The sequence below is a fragment of the Eucalyptus grandis genome, chromosome 10, assembly GCF_016545825.1.
Source record: "Eucalyptus grandis isolate ANBG69807.140 chromosome 10, ASM1654582v1, whole genome shotgun sequence".
Lineage (NCBI taxonomy): Eukaryota > Viridiplantae > Streptophyta > Magnoliopsida > Myrtales > Myrtaceae > Eucalyptus > Eucalyptus grandis.
The window spans coordinates 7,387,295-7,401,729 of record NC_052621.1 but is presented as its reverse complement, the minus strand read 5'-3'; the positions used below and the strand labels follow the sequence as shown (position 1 = coordinate 7,401,729).

Below are 14,435 nucleotides of genomic sequence, written 5' to 3'. Positions count from 1 at the left end.
AAAAGCATTTATCGTTGTAAAAATGGATAGTATTGACATCTGAATTTTTTTGGCCAATGCACTGAAATTTTTTGTTAATTATGAATGTTAATAAAGACTCCGGTCAACTCAACTTGAGCCGGGATTCACCCTGCCCATTAGGCCCGGACCGATATGACTTGATCCAATCCGGGAATAAAAGCGTGCCTCTCTCTTTGGCCAAAGTTCCTATACCACATGGACTCACGTTCCCGTGAGTCAATGTTCTCACTATTCACAATGATCGCTTGGGCGTCTTTTTCTTTTGGTCAAGCAGTGCAAGGTTGAAAACCCCAGCGAAGACAAAGGCTCTCTTTCACACTCGAACGTCTTCTTGCGTTCACTGTAGGGCAGTTGGAAAAATGGGGATGTCTTCGGATTTAAAGATGTTTCACGTTCGAAAGGAGAAAAGGACAGCACAAGGAAAATAGGTCTTATTTTATTCCAAGGTATCTTAGAAGGAGAAGGAGAACACGGTTTTCCCTAGGCGAATTTTCCCTATCCTTATCTTGGTCGCTCTTCGTTAGCCAGCAGTAACTACCAGTCCGCCATTGCCGGCCACTGACGAGCCTCCTTCTTAAAAAAGAACAAAAGCAGAGGGCATGGACTGAGGAGATTTGCGGCCTTTTTCGGGCGTCCAGAAGTCCCTCCCTCGAGGATTCTCTCCGAGCCATTTCTTTCCTTTTCTTTGCCAATCCTCGCCGTCGTAGGGTCGCCGTGTCATCATTGTTGGTTCAGCAAGCGCAGTAAACCCTGTCTTGCCCCTGTTTTTGGGCTGTCAAGATCCGAAGCAACTCGTACGTGTTTGAAGCTTCATGGCCGGCGTGCACTCTCATCGGCAATACTTTTCAAACCTGTAAACTTGACCAGCAACCGCAACCGAGATCTCCTCCTTGGCAAGGTAATGTTGAACCCTCTGCCTTTCCCTGTCATGAGTGGAACGCCGAGACTCGGTTTCTTCCGTTCATGCTCGTGTCGGATCTGAATAGGTTGGGTGTGTTGATTTTCGAACATTTCTGAGAGACTTCTTTCGAGCCTGGATGGGAGTTCAAGTCTTGAAACGGTTAAGTACTTTTTTCCTGAATCCACGTTCATAACCTGTCTTACAAAATGTCTATAGGAGCGTGTTCGATATCGTTTCTATTTTAGGAATAATTTTTTTTAATTTTTATTCTCGAAAATAAAGATGTAGATGTTTTTTACTTCTTTTTGTTTCAAATTTATACTATTTTTTATTCAAAAAAAGAAGTTATTTGATGTTATCAAATTTATTTGTGTTCCAAAGAACAAACAAATAAAAATAAAATAGAAAAATAAAATGTTACCAAACATGTCATAACAATCTAGTGCAAGTTAGTTTCCTTTTTTTTGTTTAACTCGAGAGCGTATTGCCCTGGATTAAGTCACCTTAATTGTTTTTCAAAGTCTTTCCAATGAAAGAACTCGTTTTTTTCTCCATCATCTGTTTTTCTCGTGTTCTATGCTCGTGAGGTCACCAATGGCGATCATCGGTGAGTTGATGACGTTGTATCCGCGGATGTGTTTGACCATCATGTGTGCATCTAAACCGGTTTTGCTTACGACGTGCCTTTATCTGCTTCCCTAACCATGTCGTTTATGTGTGAACGTGGTTGATGATAAATGTGGGTATTGATGGCCGGTGGCCTGAGGGGAGAGTAATCGGTAAATTTGGTGGTGGTGGGTGAGCAAAGGCGATGCTAGTTTAAAGCTTTGGAGGTGTAAATCATGGATGGAACCCTGTTTCTTTTCGAGGTGATGCTAGCGGACGACCGTCGGAGGATTGCAACAAAAACTTTCTTTCTCCAACACGAGTGCATGGAAATTGCCAAGTAAAACTCAGAGCTTTCTCCCTTTCATGGAAAATGAATGGTTGAGGGCTCACCGTCTATTTTCCAAAAACTTTCGTTCTCCAACAAGTGCGTGAAATTGCCAAGCAAAACACACAGCTTTCTCCCTCTCATGGAAAATGTACGGTTGAGGGTCCACCCTCTATTTTCCAAGCTAACGGTACTATTAGCAAATCAATTCCCTCTTGTCGTTTATTGTAAAGGGTCCCTTCTTTCTGTACTCGCTCAAAGGCGATTTATTGTAAAGGGAATTTGATTGGCCAGTTGTACTGTTAACTTGGAAAACAGATGGCGAACCCTCTCAGCCATATATTTTTCATGAGAGGGAGAAAAATTTGTATTTTGCTTGGCAATTTTCACGGAAAAAGATTGTCAGATGGTCACATCACCAAGCTAGCATCACCCTTTTGTAAAATAACACGGGGTGGAGTTCTGGAAATGGGAAGTGAGCGTGGAAGACGACGAGAACACAAGGAAGAGGAGACTGGGTTTAGTGTAGGTCGGCTTAAGTGAGATTTTTGGGCTTAAATTCTTTTGATATATTTGGGCTTAGTTGTTCTAGTTATGATTGGGTTGGTGATTTTCGGGTTTGGGAATTGGCTTGATGGATCCAGGCTTATAGTGGGCTTGACGCTTCTCTTTAGTAAAAATGGGCTTACGTTCTGGTAGGTTCAAATGGGTCTAGTTGATTTGGGCCTAATCCCTGTCTGGTAAATAGGGGCTTGGTTTATTTCTAGAGGAAATTGGGCTTTTGAATTTCTACTGGAGAGAGGCTTAACTCGCAGCCCTTTTGCCTGCGGCGGCCCGTGTCCATGTGAAGCCCATGCCTAATCCCACACGCGGGTAATAATTTTTTAAGAAAGGGAAAAAAATTCGAAAAAAAAAAATCCGAAAATGGCTAGGAATAGAAGCCTTGATTAGGTTGTTAAATCTTAGTGATATATTTAGCTTACTTTCAGTTGGATAACATAACTCTTAATTTTTCGAGTTTTAGTAGTTACTTTTGATATAGCTTAGACTTGGATAGATCAATCTTTTAAGTAACAACTTCAACCCAATTTGAACTTAACTCATGGGACTTCTATCCTGGGCCTTAATAACAGAGCTATGTGTATTTTGTAATTGGTGCTTCATTGAGTGTACTTTCGGATGCTTTATCCTTATTGCATTGATTATGATTGTCTACTTGTCTTTGATTGTGCACTCATGCATGGATAACATTTAGAGGCATAGGTTAATTAAAAATGGTCAAAGATTGCTTGAATTATTTAGGTAACAAACCAATCAAGTTAAGAGTACCAAAAGAGCACTAGTTAAACAATTAGTGTAATTAAGTCTTGCTCTTAAATCTCTAATTGCATAAGAAGTAAAGTATCCTCATATGCTTCACTTGACTTCCAGTCGACCTCATAGACTAGTGGTGACTCCTATTACGGATAGATCAATTTCAATTGTTGTTTTCTAATGTCAAGTGATTTAACAATTTGGGAAAATCCATGCTTATTGAAGATTATTGGTCCTAAACTCAACATTACCTCCAAACCTATCATCTCCTTGACATCAATAGATAGTGCTGGAATTGTAAGCTTCTTTTCTTTTTTGGTTTATGCTAGTATTTCAGACTTACTTTGTAGAATTGTTAAAAAGAATCTTGTCAGATGATTGGATATTACTTGGTAAATCATTCTTATTACTAAGTTTTAGTATCTCTAGCTAGCAGTACACTATATAAAATTTGAGTAATCAGACAGTGATGTCTTCTATTAATATATTAATAGTCACATAAGCAAAAATTGAAACGACGATTAATGTCTAAAAACTCATGAGTACGATAACCAATGAAAATATTTGTCGTAATCCCTAACTTATATGGAAAAAGATAAACAAGGGAAATGGACAAAATGAAAATTGAGATGAACTATGATATCATATTATAAAGGAAGCATGCCAGATACCCTTCTCATTTTTTCACCTTTTCGCTCTATTACAACTTTCTCTCCTTTATTTTTTTTTAAGGGGATAAGTGCACTAGAATTCTTAAAACTTTTTAAAAAGTGCAATTAAGTTCTTAAAATCTTATCAAATTGATGCAATCAAGTCGTTCCATTAATTCTTCTTATATTTCTTATTCAAAAGCTCCATCCTACTTGGCTAATGTAAAATGTTTATTGCTATTTTTTTCTCTCCTATGTAACGTAGACGTTACTAAAACATGAAACATGAAGCTAAAATGACATTGTTTTTATCCAAATCTTTCTTTTCCAAACCAAATTTGAGTTAAATTAGATTAATAATAAAAAAGGCTTTTTAAAAAAAAATAACACAAAACAAATTGACCGTAGTCACTATCATTCCACCATTACTGAAAATGGCTGGCAATGGTGGGGTGATGCTCGATTGCTCAGGTCTCTAGCTAACAGCCACTAGATCCTACGTCATTAGTCCTCACCTAAGGTTGCAAGGTACCAGTCTTTTTTTCTCTCTCTCCTTTTATGAGTCCTATTTTTTTTTTTTAAATGTAAGCTTTTATTTAAAATTTGGCTAAAAAAGAATTAGATTTAGACCAAAATGATATTGTTGTAGTATTATGTTTTTTGTTTAGTGATGTCAACATCACGTAGTATAGAGAAAATATTAAACAAGTCATTTTTTTTTTCATTAGTCAAGTTGGATAGAGTTAATGGCAAGACTAGATTACTTTAATTTATAAATCTTCTAACTTAATTGCACTTTTGAAAATTTTAAGACTCAATTGCATTTTGGCGATAAATTTTAGAATTTCAAGTATATTTATCCTTTTTTAAAAATATTGTTCCACTTCTTATTAAATAAATTATCCAAAGAACCAAATCAATCTCTCATACAAAAAATTATCAACCTAGATCTAATATTACCAACCACAAACTCATAACAAATCTCCAAAGTCCAATCTTCTGCACCCACCAACACTTACACCCGTCGATCATGGCTACCTATCACAAGCACCGTAGCTTTGCTCTCTGGTGCAAGCCCATCGTCTCTCTCTCTCTCTCTCTCTCTCTCTCTCTCTCTTGCAAGGACCATGAAAGGGCATGGCGACCTCATGTCTTAGGGTGATGGAGGCCGTGGAGACAGACGACGGTCGGAGGTTGTTGGGGTTGGACGGGAGTTGGGGAAATCGGAATTTGTGCTAAGGAATGAAAAATGGTTGTAAGTCTAGTCTATCAACCGATATGAGGTATATGGTTAGGTATCCAACATAAAACTTATGGTACAAACTCTTATTTCAATACAAAGCGTATTCTCTAAGCTTTGTAGTCATTACGCCAAAGTGGTCAATTGCGCAATGGAGTGAAACATGTCATTTTCCAACGTGCATGGACGCATTATGCTTTGACTAGGAAAATAAAAATCACAATTGTTCTTTTGGGCTTTTGCTTCTGCTGCATCCACTTAAATCAAATTGTCGACACCAGTACACTTGAAGTGCCAAAAACTTGGCATGGAAGAAGATTTAAGTACCAAAAATTATGAAAGTGATACTTAAGTGCCAAAATCGGAGTAAAATGGATTAGTTAAGGCCAACGATGAGAAAATTTGGCCAAAATGCTAACGTAGTGATTTTTCGACGAAATAAGTGCAAAATGACGTCATTTTGCACGTTGTTGTCGTTAGATAAGTACAAAAATGACGTTGTTTTGTTTCTGACGTGGATAAATAAGTAATATAAAAATTAGTTAAATCAAATTTAAAATCAAATAATAAAAAAGAAAGAGGAGATTATGAATAGTGGCTAATGGCGCGCAGCTCTCTACCGTCACTGGGAAGGGCCAACGATGGTGGGGGTTGCTAGGCCTTTGCTAGGGGTCGGCGACCCATCTGACCAACGATGAGGGCCTGCAAGCCCTTGCTTAGATCTAGGGTGAGGGTCTTGGCCCTCGCCGCTAGTTTGCCGAGGTGGCCAACCCTCCCTCCATCGTTGCCAACCCTTCTTGGTGACGACGGGGAGGTGGTGACAACGAGGGCTGAGCCCTCAACCGCTATTCGTCTTCTTCCTTTTTAAAAATGATTTTAAATTTAATTTAATTAATTTTTAAATTCAAATTCAAATCAAAGCCAAAATGAGGTCGTTTTTTTTTTTTTTTTTTTTGCTAAGTTAGCTCTCGGCGAGCCACGTAAGTGAGCAAAATTAATAAAAAAATTATCACATAAGATTTCTAGCGGCATTCACTGAAGGTGGCACTTAAATGTTCCATTTTTGTTAAAAAAAAATTACACAAATGTCACTTTCCTAACTTTTGGCATTTAAGTGTCCCTTGTGCTAAGTGTTGGCATTTAGAGTGTTCTTTTGCCTCGAATTGCCTCTTTACCATAGCACTCATAACTTAGCTTGCACCACCATCTCTTGATTTGTGTCACCATCCAACACAAAAAATTATTCACTAACAATGCCTCATCTGGTGTTGCAGGCTCTCTCGTGTCCAAACCATGTTGCTTCCAATCCTACTCTCACTCTTCCTCGGTTCTCAGGAAGCTTATTCTTCAACTTCCTCTTCAAGTCTTGAGCCTACAAGTTTCTTTTTCCCTTCTTTCAACCTTGGCTCCTGCACTAGTAAAGAGCTCATTTGCATGGGCTCCGTAAGCTCGCAAGATGGGTATTTGAACATCACGCCGGAGCGGGGTAATTCAAGCCTTACTCCGATGCCGATAAACCAGGTAGGACGGGTTCTTTATTCCCAGCCAGTGGTTGCTTGGCCTGCCATGATCTCCACCACATTCACTATCAGGATCACCCCACCGCTGAATTCCACAATCTCTGGCGACGGGATGGCTTTCCTTTTTGCACAGGACGATAGCCCCTCACCGCCTAACAGTACCGGCTCATACATGGGGATTCTTGATCGGTCTACTCAAGGTACTTCCACCCAATCTTTTGTTAGATGAATACGAAATATGTGGTACTTTGCTATAGAATGTTGATCAAAAAATGATTTCTTTTCAACTAATATTTAGGTGGCGTTGTTCGACAACTAGCCGTGGAGATGGACACTTACATGAACGAGTTTGATATTGATGGGAACCACGTAGGCATAGACACAACGAGCACTACTAACTCAATCATTGCCCAGAGCCTAATGAGCATAGGAGTGAACCTAAGAAGTGGAAGGGACATTAGAGTCAAAATTGAATATGATGGCTATAAAAATAAATTCCAAATCTCAATAGCATATTCTGGGAATTCGCTAACAAGCGTTCTCAATTATTCGATCAAAATGTCAGAAACGGTCCCTAGGCTCGTGTACGTGGGCTTTTCGGGAGGCACTGGTCCTCTTCCCGAAAGCCACCAGGTGATTAACTGGGCATTCAGCTCTTTTCCTTTATCTACGGAGGATAAGCGGCTCAAGAGAGACAACAGGATCAAAACCATACTGGTTCTAGTCGTGCCAAGTGTGATGACGGTATTGTTCATTATTATATGCGTCTACCTTGTTAAGAGAGCACCAAGGAAGAAAGACAAGAAGGACGCCGACATAGAGAGCCAATCAAGGGAGGCAGCAAACGTTCCAAAGATGTTCACCTACAAGGAGCTAGCAAAGGCCACTCGCAACTTCAGCAAGGACAACTTGCTCGGCACTGGCGGTTTTGGAAGTGTTTACAAAGGGGTGATCTTAGATCCTCCAATCGAAATAGCCGTGAAAAGGATCTCAGCAACCTCGAAACAAGGTTTGTTTCTTTACTTGTATCATGTCCTTTTAGTACATTTTTCTTGAACATGGTCCCCTAGATAAGATCTCAACATTACAGAAACATAGTGCTGAAGCAATTTTGCACATTTTGCTTTCGTTTATATTCATTACCAATTGCTGTGAATAAAGTGGGAGAGCGAAATTCTATATAGTTTCAATATATCTAGAATAGAGTACTTGGAGTCTATTTATAGGCTTGAATAGATGACAATCAAGTGAAATTAGATCGGATATGCATAATCATAATAATTAAAGAAAATGTCCTTAATATCTCTAGAAGATACCTAAATATCTCTAATACTCCCCCTTAAGCTAGAGCATAGATATTAATCACATTTGGCTTGTTACAAATATATTCTATCCTCCCATGACCTAGAGGTTTAGTAAATATGTCTACAAGTTGTTCACCAGAAGTAATGTGACTTGGAAGGATCACTCTACTCTATAGTTTCTCTTTTATATGATGACATTCGATCTCAATGTGTTATGTTCTCATGAAACACAGGATTGGAAGCTATATACTGCAACCTTGTTGTCACACCACAGAGGCATAGGAACTTAAGTTTTAAAGCCTAATTCAGTCAATAGTTGCTGAATCCACACTAATTCATATGTCACTTGTGTCATGATTCTATATTCTGACTCAACATTTGTGCGGACAACAACATTCCATTACTTACTCTTCCATGATACTAGATTTCCTTTAACCAAGGTACAATAGCTAGTGGTCTATCTCCTATTATCTAGAGACCTTGTCCAATCAACATCAGAGAATCCTTCAACTCTGCTATGATCACGATTTTGGTAAACATTCCTTTCCTTAGAATCTTCTTCAAGTGCCTCAAAAACCAAATAATTGCATCCCAGTGAAATGTACAAAGAGAAGACAAAAATTAGCTTACCACACTAATTGGAAATGCAATGTCTAGTTGAGCAATTGTGAGATAATTTAGCTTGCCCACCAGTTTTTTAATATCTCTCAAGATTTTCAAGAATCTCTCTTCCCTTAGCAACTAGATTATCTCCTTGTTCCATTAGTGAATCAAGAGGTGTTGATCCCACCATGCCTATCTTAGTGAGCAAATTATGGGCATGCTCTCACTATAACAGAACAATACCTTTTTCTGACCATGTCACCTCAATTTTAAAAAAATACTTCAACTTGCCCAAGTCCTTAGTTTGAAACTATTGCTAAAGATAGAGCTTTAGTTTAGCTATACTAACCAAGTCATCTCCTATAACAATAATATCATCAAAATATGCAATTAAGAATAACTTGCCTCCCCCTAATTGTTTATAAAAGAAGTAATCATTTCCATATCTAAACATTCCAAAAGAAGGTTAACTTTAGAAAATCTTCCAAACCATGCCCGTGGGGACTGCTTCAAACCGTGCGACTTTTTGAACTTGTAAACTAGTCTCCTAAACGTCCCCTAAGCAACAAATCCTAGAGGTTGCTCCATATACACCTCCTCGTATGCAATAAAGCATTCTTGACATCAAATTGAAATAATGACCAGTTATATGTGGCTACAAGAGAGATCAAAATACCAACATATGTGAACTTGGCAATAGGAGAAAAGGTGTTTAGCTAGTCAACCCCACACATCTAAGCATACCTTTTCGCAACAATTCTTTCTTTTAAGTGAGCAAGAGAACCATCGGGAATGACTTTGATAGCATACACCCATTGACAACCAATATCAATTTTGCCTAAAGGAAGAAGTACCAAGTCTCAAGTTTGATTAACCTATAAGGCTTTTAATTCTTCTTCCATAGTTGTTCTCCAACCTAAGTCATATAATGCTTCTGCTACAAACTTAAGGACAAAATATTGTTCAACAATAGATAAAAATGACCGAAAGAAAGGAGACATAGAAGAGTATGAACTAAAGTTTGCAATAGAATATTAAGTACAAGCATGATGTCTTTGTGATGAAGAATATGGGTATGCTAATGGCAAATCTAGAGCTGAAGATGACATAGTAGTGGTGGGAGGAAAGGGGAAGCAATATCTACTTGAGGATGCTTAGTATAGATCTTGAGAGAAGTTGGTTCTTGTGTAAATATTAGGGAAATTGGTGGATCAATTGACCAAATGGTGATCACATGTAAGATTTCATCCACCTCAAAAATAGTAATTGAAACATCATGATATGCAATAGATTCAAAGAAGGAAACATCAATAGTTATAAAGTAATTATGCAATGATGATGAATAACAATGGTATCCTTTTTAAGTACGAGAATTATATAGAAACATATACTTGATGGCCCTAGGATCAAATTATAATACTTCAGGTCAATGACCACGAACAAAACAGAAACAACAAAAAATACAAGGTTACAAGAAAAATAATGATTGATTGAGAAACAAATTAGAAATGGAACACAACCTTGTAAAACATAAGGAGGCATGTGATTAATTAGATAGTTTGCAATCAAGGCAACATTAAAAAAATAAAAAAGTTTTACAGATCTTCATCTAAAATAACATGGACCCGGTGACTTTCGATAATGCTTATTCTATCTTTCAGCTACATCATTTTGTTGTGGTGTATCAAAACATGAAGATTTGTGGATCATACCATGTTGAGTCATAAAGTCAAAAAAGATGCAAAAAAGTACTCTTAGCATTATCAAAAACACAAAATTTTAACATGTACACCAAACTTATTATGAATTTCAAAATTAAAAGCACAAAAATAAAAAAACAATTCTAAATGACTTCCCATTAGATATAGCCAAGAGACTCTAGAATAGTCATCAACAAAAGTAACAAAGTATCTAAAGTCTACTAAATATCTGAATGAACTAACAAAAAAGAGGCATTGCTAGCTTAATGACTCAAGGCAAGTAACTAACATGATGCAATTTGCCAAGTTGACATAACTCACACTCCAAACTAGAAAGGAATTTTCTAATGTCTTCCAAGACTGCCTAGATCAACTACATTCTGTCTATCGAAGTTAGCTTAACAATTTTCTTTTATTGCTAAAAGTCGGCACTATCCTCAAGCTTCCTATTGGTAATTCAATTAGAAGAAGAGGAAATCACCTCAGTCATCATAGTTTTACTCTTCTCAAAATCACCCATTCTGTAGTAAGAATAATAAAATTACCACAATATTTTCCTTCAAGCAACTCAACTTGAATAATTCAACACAATTGAAAAATATCATTGATAGACCATCGACAATGTTGTCACAACACTAACAACCAATTGAACAAACAATCCAGACATGGGTATAGAGTACCTGTAGCCTTCGAAGGTTCTTTAGGTAGAAAGTTGATGCACCAATGGTCATTCCAGCTGACCAATCATAGGAACAAGGGAAACAAAGACCACATTAGATAACCCTCCCATATTTCGTATACATCTCACAGAGTCAATTCTTGCAAAGTTAATTCTCACAACCCAATTTCCTTGAATTTACCCTTAAGATTCCAAACATCCCTACCTCTAAAGACCATGCCAATTAACTTCACCAAACTGCACAACAACTCACCACCCACTCACCTAGTGCACTGCATAACGAAACATCTCAATTAGTGTAAGCTAAGCTAAAACTGCCAAAAAATTCCAATCTAATCCAATATAACTCAACCATCAGACAGAGGGCATGATCTAGGCAGTCTTGGAAGACATTGAAAAAAATAGCAAAAATTGAGGGAAGCACCAAATTGACCTCAGCGAAGAGTGAGAGTTAAGCCCAAGAACCTATACGCCAATGGTGGAAAGCCAAAGAGAGGGAGCAAGTGACATTTGACAGTGCCAAATCTAACCTAGGTTGGATGGCGATGCTAGGCAATGCTAGATCTAGGCTGGCGACTCTTTTTTTTTTTTTTAATAAGAATTTCTACAACGGGTGATAGCTCAAATACCATGTGAATAAAGTGAGAAAGAGAAATTATGTTTAATTTCAATGTATCCATAAAAGATCCCCCGTTAATTAACTTAAGGCAATTTTTCAACCTCAAATTCAACAGGTGAAAGACAGTATTTGGCAGAGATATGCACAATTGGGAGGATGAGGCACAAGAACATAGTGCAGCTCCAAGGTTGGTGCCACGAGGGGGAACAACTTCTACTAGTCTACCAATACATGGCCAACGGTAGCCTTGACCGCTTTATCGGCAAGTTATCCCTCAATTGGGAGACTCGGTATGAGATCCTGACTGGTGTGGCCTCAGCGTTACTTTACCTCCATGAAGAATGTGGGAACCCTGTGGTCCACCGGGATGTCAAGCCCAACAATGTCATGTTGGACGCCAACTACAATGCCTACTTGGGTGACTTTGGGCTCGCGAGGTTGATCCAAAGCGATGTCTCATTGACAACCATGCTCGCAGGCACCCCCGGGTACCTAGCCCCGGAGGTGGCATACTCAGGGAAGGCCACTTCAGAGTCAGATGTGTACAGCTTTGGGACGGTGGTCTTGGAGGTGGTGTGCGGGAAGAGGTCAAAGGAGATCATAGAAGAGAACAACTTGGTGGATTATGTGTGGAATCTCTACGGAGAAGGCTCGCTCTTGGAGTGTGTAGATAAGCAAATGGAAGGCCAATTTGATGAGGAACAAGTGGAGAGGGCACTGATAGTGGGCCTTGCTTGCTTGCACCCATACTCTGCGTGCAGGCCGAGGATGCGAAAGGTGGTCCAAACTTTCCTAAACCCGGATGAGCCACTGATGGATTTGCCCAAGTCCCGGCCTAGCATGACCATTGTGCCAGTCTCATTTTCAGGCTTGACCACCGTTGGCTACTCCTCCACCTCCAGGACCAAGTCCCCATTCATTCGTTCACAGCTCAGTTCACCACAGGAGATAGAACTTAATCATGAACAGGGGATGCCAAGGTTGCGTTAATGGTCTTGAGAATTAAAGATTGTATCAGAAAATTTCAATTGAGAGTCATACATGATAAGTTTTACTCTGTATTATGCTACGATGTAGTGCATAATGGATACACTTTGAAGCTAGGTTTGCTATATTTACATTCCTCTATGAATATTATGTTCTTATGTGAAATCAAGTTGGAGTCGTTCAAGTCATGCTGCCTCATTGTAGGAGTTACATGGAGCATACAAAGAAAAAGACCCACTTAAATCAGGAACGATTTACATATGTCGATTCGTATATTTATGAATTTCAAGGCTCATGGCTCAATTCACCACTAGAAACAGAACCCGATCATGAACAGAGGATGCCAAGTTTGCATTAATGGTCTTGAGAATTAACGATTGTATCGGAAAATTTCACACGTTTAATACATGAGTCATGCATGAATGAGTGTTACTTTGTATTATGCTACAAGGTAGTGCAGAATGGATACTCTTTGAAGTTAGTTGTACTATATTTACATTCCTCTATGAATATTATATTCTTACGTGAAATCGAGTTGGAGTGGGTTCAAGTCATGTCGCCTCATTGCAGGAGTTACATGGAGCATATGAAGAAGAAGACCCACTTAAATCACGAACAATTTACACATGTCGATTCATATATTTATGAATTTCAAAGCTCATGGCTCAGTTCACCACTAGAGACAAAACTTGATCATGAATAGGGGATGTCGGGGTTGCGTTAACGGTCTCGAGAATTAAAGATTGTATTGGAAAATTTCATGCAATTCATATCTAAGTCATACAGGAATGAGTTGTACTCTATATTATGCTATGATGTGGTGCAGAATGGATACTCTATGAAGCTAGCTATGTTGTATTTACATTCCTCTGTGAATAATACGTTCTTATGTGAAATCGAGTTGGAGTGGTTCAAGTAATCCCACCTCATTTTAGGAGTTACATGGAGCATACGAAGAAGAAGACCCACTTAAATCAGGAATGATTTACATATGTTGATTCATATATTTATGAATTTCAAGCCTCAAATTAATCCAATGAAAGAAAAATAATGTGTAAAATGAAAGAGAATTGTTTCATTTGCTCACTGCTCAATTCACCATAGGAGATGGAACTCGATCATGAATAGGGGATGCCAGGTTTGCGTTAATGGACTCGAGAATTAAAGATCGTATTGGAAAATTCAATACAGTTCACATTTGAGTCATATAGGAATGAGTTTTGCTCTGTATTATGCTACAATGTGGTGTAGAATGGATACTCTTTGAAGCTGGTTCTGCAATATTTACATTCCTATGTGAATATTACATTCTAAGTGAAATTGAACTGTAGTGGTTCAAGTCATGCCGCCTCATTAAAGGAGTTACAAGGAGCATATGAAATGAAGACCCACTTAAATCAGGAACAATTTACGTATGTTGATTCATAAATTTATGAATTTTAAGGCTCAAATTAATCTAATGAAAGAAAAATAACGTGTAAAATGAAAGAGAAGCGTTTTGGCGAGTGAGAAAAAAAGAAGAAGGGCAAATTGACGTGCGTTTGCCGGGAGTCAAACTTGGGTCGATTGCTTGGAAAGCAATTATCCTAACCGTTGAACTACAAGCGCCGAGCGAAGCAAGATTGTGTTATATATTTTATAAATATTCTGTCTCTCCCCTTTCCATAATGGCTGCATGACTAACGAACCATTGGCCCGATTAGGCTCGAGCATCGTGGTTGAGATAAAAGCAGCAGCAAACATCTAACGGATGCAGTTGAGCATTTAGGACCACACCCGTGCTGACTGACACATCACATAAATGAATTGGTCCGTCTTCGCCCAATCTAGAATGAGTCGAAAAGCCGAGATTCTCAGGACAAACTCGGGTACTCCACACTAGATTGCCGGGTGACAAGCGGCGAACACTCTTTTCGCAACCGCATATGTAGTTCTCCAACTCTACATTTGAATCAGGCATTGG

At 38.6% G+C, this 14,435-nt stretch overlaps 1 protein-coding gene across 2 annotated transcripts; it reads left to right on the top strand.

Moving 5' to 3' along the window:
- The first annotated feature begins 471 nt into the window (after positions 1–471).
- Positions 472–12,660, top strand: LOC104437043 (probable L-type lectin-domain containing receptor kinase S.5). Of its 2 annotated transcripts, none has more exons than XM_010049911.3 (4): positions 472–919; positions 6,335–6,780; positions 6,879–7,589; positions 11,601–12,660. In XM_010049911.3, exons 2-4 carry the CDS (start codon positions 6,354–6,356, stop codon positions 12,473–12,475), a joined length of 2,013 nt encoding a protein of 670 aa, XP_010048213.2. In that variant the 5' UTR covers positions 472–919; positions 6,335–6,353; the 3' UTR covers positions 12,476–12,660. The 2 variants fall into 2 exon arrangements, with proteins under 2 accessions (XP_010048213.2, XP_018726300.2); XM_018870755.2 differs by lacking the exon at positions 472–919 and adding an exon at positions 937–1,081.
- The last annotated feature ends 1,775 nt before the right edge of the window (positions 12,661–14,435 follow it).

What these genes read in the sequence shown, in the direction of transcription:
- LOC104437043 (XM_018870755.2), top strand. Translation starts at nt 1,059, where the DNA reads ATGGGAGTTCAAGTCTTGAAACG. An exon ending in GGAGTTCAAGTCTTGAAACG is followed by an intron (nt 1,082 to 6,334) that starts GTTAAGTACTTT and finishes CTGGTGTTGCAG; the next exon opens with GCTCTCTCGTGTCCAAACCA. An exon ending in TCTTGATCGGTCTACTCAAG is followed by an intron (nt 6,781 to 6,878) that starts GTACTTCCACCC and finishes ACTAATATTTAG; the next exon opens with GTGGCGTTGTTCGACAACTA.